The following is a 7,008-nucleotide window of genomic DNA, read 5'->3' on the forward strand; positions in this document are numbered from 1 at the left end:
GTCATCATGGAGTGGTATAATATCCTATAAAGTGGCAGGACAGGTGTAGTCCACACCTACATGGTGAAGCGGTCTACGGATGCAGTTTATTAATAAAGCGTACAAGCTGTAGGTTGATGATCACCTGTGAATATCACTATGTGTGTATGAGTAACTTGGTGTCTGGGATGCTTTGTAGCCATGGAAACAAAGAGGTTTTCTCATGCCTGGGCATCCAGTTGGCGGTCGACTGGTTCCTGGAGCGAGGACACAAAGACATTACGGTGTTTGTACCGGCGTGGAGGAAAGAGCAGTCCCGACCCGATGCTCCAATAACTGGTATGTATGTAACAAAACAAAAACCCGATAGGATTTGTGCTTTTTTGTTTTGTTTGGAGATTTAATCTGTGATGCCACATCTGTCTTCAGATCAGGAAATCCTGAGAAAGTTGGAGAAAGAGAAAATCCTCGTCTTCACTCCTTCTCGCCGGGTCCAGGGACGACGTGTGGTCTGTTACGATGATCGTTTTATCGTTAAATTGGCGTGTGATTCCGACGGCATCATCGTGTCGAACGATAACTATAGAGATCTGCAGAATGAAAAACCAGAGTGGAAAAAGTTCATCGAGGAACGGCTGCTCATGTACAGTTTTGTCAATGACAAGTAAGCTACAGGTTTTAGTTCTCTTTTTTTGTTCTTTTGTTATTGTGATGTAAACGATGACATCATTTCAGAATTTTAATTGATTTTTGGTAGGTTTATGCCACCGGATGACCCACTAGGCCGACATGGACCAAGCCTGGAAAACTTCCTTCGTAAGCGTCCTGTCGTCCCGGAGCACAAAAAGCAACCGTGTCCTTACGGTCAGTACAGCAAATGTAGGCAACTCTGCGCTATCTTCATGTCAGAGATTCAATTACGGTCACATGTAAATGTGCCACATGTTAATTTTAAGGTTTGTTCTATTTTCTTAAAACTCTAGGTAAGAAGTGTACGTATGGCCACAAGTGTAAGTACTACCACCCGGAGAGAGCAGCGCAGCCGATACGATCCGTCGCAGACGAACTCCGAGCTTTCGCCAAGCTGTCTGCGGTCAAGACCATGAGCGAAGGTGCTCTCGCAAAATGCGGCATTTCTGGCACCATCACGAAAGGAGACTGTTCTGAGGTGAAGCGGGTGGCGCCGAAACGTCAGTCGGACCCCAGCATTCGTTCTGTGGGTTGTGAGCAGGAGGAGCGACTCTGTCCAGCTCGGAAATCCGAAGCAAACTCGGTTCCATCTTTAGTGACAGCTCTCAGCGTCCCAACCATGCCTCCGACAAAAAGTCACGCAGCCGGGGCATTAAACACTCGTTCGGCTAGTAGCCCAGTACCAGGGTCGCTTCACTTCACCCACAGCTCACTAGAACATGCCGGAAGCATCCAATACCCTCCAATATTGGTCACCAACAGCCAGGGTGCATCCGTGGCATACAGTGAACCCTTTCCCAAATATGATTCCGTAGTTAGCGACCATGGATACTATTCAATGCTGAGCGATTTCTCCACTTTAAGCTTAGGAAGCATGCAAGACAGCTTCTGTAGCTTAGAACAGCCAGATCCAGTTGGAGTCGGAGGAGGGTATCCTGGTCGAGCTTCCAGCATTTGTCCTGAATCTGGACGCAGCCACTCTTCGGACTCCTTCTCCTCCTACAGTGGAGAGATGTATTCCATGGAAGGTAGCATGGATGATGGGATGAAGATTCCACCATCTGCTCAATCCCAAGTGCAATCCCAGGTACAGTCTCGTTTGCAAGCTTTTGCTCATGGGTTCCACCATGAGGCTTTGACCAGAGTCCAAAGTTACGGCACGGATGAACCCAAACCGGGGCCACGCAAACAAACCTCGGCCCATCTTGTGCCTCACACGCAGCATCAGGTGATTGGAGCTCGATCCAGTTGCCCCGGTGACTATCCTCTGCTTCCCCAGAATGTGTTGCCTTCGTCCGTTCCTGCTCAGCCAGGCAGATCTTTGGGAATGACACGAATGGACAGCATTTCAGATTCCCGTCTTTATGAAAGTAACCCTCTCCGACAGCGTCGCCCCCCTCTGTGTCGAGAGCAACATGCCAGCTGGGATCCTTTGCCATGTGGGAATGAGCCTTACGGGTATGGAGGGTACGGGCTGACGGGAGGACTCATGCCCTGCTGTGAAAGAGTGATGGTCCGGAGTATGCCAGAAAAAATGGAACAGATTTGGAGGTCACCGTGGGATATGTCACCAGGACCTCATGGACTGGTGGAACCACAGGAGCGACACCCGATCCCTGAACACCAGTACCAGACATATCGAAACCTCTGCAATATCTTCCCAGCATACGTAGTCCATTCGGTCATGGAGAAGAATCCTCATATGACGGATCCTCAGCAGCTAGCAGCAGTTATTGTAACGAAACTACGTTCCTGTCATTGAGCAAGCAAAAGGGGAAGCAACGCAACGTTTTCAAAGATTTCTCTTTTCTTTCTTTCAATTTCATAATCGGATCTACGCAACCAGTCCCTTGAAAAATATCAACCCTTTTCTTCCGAATGATCCTCCTATATTGCAACATAATTCTTTCCTGTGCATAAGGAAAAGAATTAGCAATGCTACATGAGGTATGGATGATGGTCGGTTGATCCATGTGATGTGATAGTTAGTCCAAGTTAAAGAAACCATCCATTGGAGAATGAAGCGATTCCGTTGCTTGATGTTGTTTACAATGTAATTCCCAAATTTTGGCATATCAGTATAGCAGTTTTTTTATTTACTGTATTTCGCCTTGATGATAGCTGGAGTACCTGAACACGTTGCAGCTAAGCTAATGCGCAAATGTCCCCTTTGTGAAAACTAAAGCAACAACCAGAGAGCAATTATTCTCTGGCAAATATCGTCTCATATTAATTGCATTTTAGCATTCAATTGAATTCTTGAAAGAAAAAAACAAAACCCTTGTAGGGAAACGCTGATCAGAAATGATTGTGATCCGAGTACAATGACGTATTGTCTTGCACCAGTGTAAATATTGTGACTGTGCGTTTATTCTCTTTTCTTTTTCTTTTCTGGTTATGTAAAATACGTGAATATTTTCCGAAAGGAGCGTAAACTCTGGAGTACCTCAAAGCATGAACTTTGACCTTTTGAAACTTTTATGGCCTTACATCATGTGACCTCACCACAAGTGTGTTAACGTGGTTATATATCAATATATAAATATAAATATATATTTTTTTCTGATGGTTGTCGAGGTCACCGTTCGTGTTTAGTATTTAAGCACTAGCGGTAATTTAGAGCAAATATTTTCCTGTTCTTAGCGATATACCACTTCACGAAGACTACCTTGGTATTCGTAGTGAAACAACGCCGACCTGCCAAAAAAACCGAAATCAAACAAACAAACGGCATCCCAGTTTCCTCACTCGCACTACGCCATTTTAAAGGATTCCTTCATGCTGCTTACGCAAGGCCAAAAAGATAATTAATGTGTTTATATATGCTGTTTGACGTGTTTGTTGTGCTGTAGCTTTTACAAAATCTAGAAACTTTCTGGGGTTGAATGATTTACGTGGTCTTTGAAGTCTGTTTCGGTAACAGCTGCGTATTTGACCAAATTGACGCGTTTCTCCAGGTTTGTAGAAATGATTCAGCGGCAGAGATTCACACGGATGATTTTTAAAAGGAAAACGCCAACGTAGCTCCAAACTAATTGCAATTAAAAAATGTTCTAGCTACTCCGCTAGCTTGTCTTACACCAAGCGGCTAATCGTAAACATTATTTTAAGTTAATAACAGTAGCTACGCATTACATCTATCAAATAAACTGATTAGCTAGCTGAAGTCCGTAATCTGGTCCTGATCCCGAAACGTCTATTTTGTACACAATGGCATTGAGGAGGACATGTGTAAATCTGAGCGTTTAGAAAGGTAGTCATTATAGCTTTAACAAGCTCCGAATCGATGCATGAGAATTTATCGTGAGCTTGGTACTTAATTGGCTCGTTAATAAGTTAAGACGTATCGCAAATTAACGAGATTTTGTGTGTTTACGGAGGGACGGAAGTGGACGCGCGTCTAATCGGCAAAATGCTCCTGAAGAGCATCTGTTTTCTGATTTGTGCTGGGAGACGTCGTGGCCCCGCCCCGTTTTTGTATATGATATTATTATATTAGCGCAATCTTAGCGGAACGGTTGAATGTTTACAGACTCGGAGATGAGATTCTCTCCGTCTGGGTAGAAAAAGGAAACTTTATTTCCGTCGTTGTAGTTTGTTGGAGGTTTTGTTTTCATGAGCGCAGGTTCTCGCTCGTGGGAAGGTTGCGACACACTGCCTACCTGTTTCTCCCTGTGCGATACACACACACACGGAACACCAGGCTGACGTTGGGTTGTTTCTGACATTTGATTGACGGGTCGCTTGCTGCTACATTTTTCCCCACGTCTCATTGTTTTGTTTTGTTTTTTCGCTTGTTCTCGCTTTCCTGCTTGTTTCCTTGTGAAAAAACTGAGAACATTTATTTCAGTAATGCAGCCACATACAGAGTCATGGTACAAAAACTCAATCAGCACTCAATCAGCACTTACGTAAATCCCCATAGAAAGGTTCCTGGCTTCCTGAAATGGCATTTAAGATCCTGAAGAAGTTCCTCTTATGAAACATGGCTAAACAAACTAGCTTCGCTGGGCACTGTATCTCAGGCTATAAGATTTATACACCTGTACACATGCAATTTGCACCACACTAATAGGTTCTTACAAAGATTCCTGGAATTCAAATAAGGTCAAGAACTTAAAAAAAAAAAAAAAAAAAGTTCTATGTTTGCTGTCTTTTGCTACGACGCTATAATGCTACAACGCTGCACGGTTAACGCCTGATATTAGCATGACCGCGTCTGAGGTAACTTTTTTCCTGCCTCTTCTGAGGCACTGATTTATTTTGTTGACTCGCAGCAAGCCATCGCGCCTCAAATGTCCAGAAACGACCTTTTGCTTGTTGATACAAATTGTATCTATTTCTTGATTGTAAAAAAAATTGAGCTGTACAGTATTAACATATATACATATATATACATATATAGAGTTATATATCTATACAAATAGCTTAGTTTTATTCAAAAGATATAAAAAATTACCGTCATTAATGCCATAATGTTAGTGACACTATGTGTCACTGGTGTAGCCCTTACAGAAGGCTTGTTTCCTGCTGGGCAAGACATCTATAGACCAGGATCTCTATCTCTCTCTCTCATTTACTCATTCTATCTATCCATCTAACACACATTTACTCATTCTCAAAGAGGGTATATGATTGTAAGTGGGCGTGGCCAGTAAAATAAGGGTGTGGTCGTCGTTAATTTAATCTAAACTGATAATTGCTGCTTTTTTTTTCCAATACGTCTGGAGGAGAAGAGACACGCCCACTTACACATGTTCTGACACATCAAGCCGACCTGGAGAACCAGACCAAGAACCAGCGCATGAATCAGTACCTGCAGTGCTGTGGAGGTCTGATAGATTAGTTCCTGCCTCCTGGGAAATTCCTAAAATTGGAACCAAAATTGAAAAATGGTTCGTAAAGTTGTTGCGAGGCGCTCAACAAGGCTCCAGGTGTTTTTTTTTTTCGTTTTTTTTAAAAGGTCTTGTGATCCTTAGAAGGTTCCTGAACACTTAGAGGTTAAATGTTTTTGAGTTCCTGAAAAGTTTCACATCTTCAAAGTTAATGGGTTCCTGGAATAGTTCCTGAATTAAAAGGCAATGAGAGAGAGTTCCTGGGGATAATGAGAGTGTTTCAGGATAATTATAACATTTAGATTTAGAGTTTTACTGAAATGACTGTCCAGAACCATCACACTGGGACACACACACACACACACACACACACACACACACACACACACACACACACACACACACACACACAGGAATAATCTCCGGTCCTGTCGGCTCGGTGTGACAGAACCCAAAGAGCTGTTCTTACATAAGTACAGGAAGTCACCTGATTACATCATAGATAGATAATGAGATCTATCTATCTATCTATCTATCTATCTATCTATCTATCTATCTATCTATCTATCTATCTATCTATCTATCTATCTCTCTGATGTATGGATCGGGGGGGTAACGCTCACACACACTCACACACACACACGTGTATATACATAAAAATAAATATATATAAATATTTTTATTTCTGTAAATAAACCACTTAGATTTGCACAGTATTAGTGCTTTTTACAAGCATGCACGCACACACACACACACACACACACACACACACACACACACAGGTCGCCTTGCTAACCCCAGCTAGCTCGGGTTTCTGTGTGTAATAAATATGAATGAATTGTTCTGGACTTTTTTACGTGAACTGAAACGTGGATTCGTGACGAATTCAAATATTTCCTGTCTTTTTTTTTCATTTTTTATTAAAACATCCCCTCCCCCTACAAGTGCATTATGGGTAATGTTTTGGCTGTGAAATGGTAAAAAAAAATCACAATAGTGCACTATGTAGTGAGTAGGATGTGGTTTAGGATGGGAGCGTTACCATGGCAACGTGCGAGACGAGCTCTGAGAGCAAAGTGTTTATGACTAGTGATTTGGAACAGAACCCAAATGAAGACCATACACACAGATAAACATGTTTTGTGTTGTATTGACGCAAACACACACACACACACACACACACACACACACACACACACACACACACACACACACACAAAAAATCCTGCTGGTTATTGTGTTCCTGAAAAGTTTCCTGATTTCTCATAAAATGTTTTTGCAGTTTTTAAAAGGTTCCTGTATTTTCCCCATTTAAGGTGAAGGAACCTTAAAAATATCTTGGTTTGGGTTCCTGGTTCCTGAACCCAATCCGGGTCTTGAATCTCCAGAAGTTTGACTTGTGTTATAATCTTTAAGAGGTTCCTTTAGGAACACAGGAACTGTAGGCTTTCTGGAAAAAGAAAAAAAAAAAAAAGATTGTGGGTTTTAAAAAATGGTTCCTGGG

The 7,008-nt window shown here is 42.4% G+C and overlaps 1 protein-coding gene across 2 annotated transcripts in view; it reads left to right on the forward strand.

The window, feature by feature from the left end:
• The window catches only part of zc3h12b (zinc finger CCCH-type containing 12B), a 17,847-nt gene extending 11,133 nt beyond the window's left edge, over positions 1–6,714 (forward strand). Inside the window, exons 3-6 of one of the 2 annotated variants that reach the window (XM_046839860.1) lie at positions 179–318; positions 409–643; positions 737–858; positions 963–6,714. In XM_046839860.1, coding sequence (XP_046695816.1) covers positions 179–318; positions 409–643; positions 737–858; positions 963–2,431 — 1,966 coding nt within the window. In that variant the 3' untranslated portion in view covers positions 2,432–6,714. The remainder of the gene's footprint in view (positions 1–178; positions 319–408; positions 644–736; positions 859–962) is intronic. The other variant, XM_046839861.1, reaches the window with a different exon arrangement.
• Positions 6,715–7,008: the final 294 nt, after the last annotated feature.

Source organism: Silurus meridionalis, chromosome 25 (assembly GCF_014805685.1).
Source record: "Silurus meridionalis isolate SWU-2019-XX chromosome 25, ASM1480568v1, whole genome shotgun sequence".
NCBI lineage: Eukaryota > Metazoa > Chordata > Actinopteri > Siluriformes > Siluridae > Silurus > Silurus meridionalis.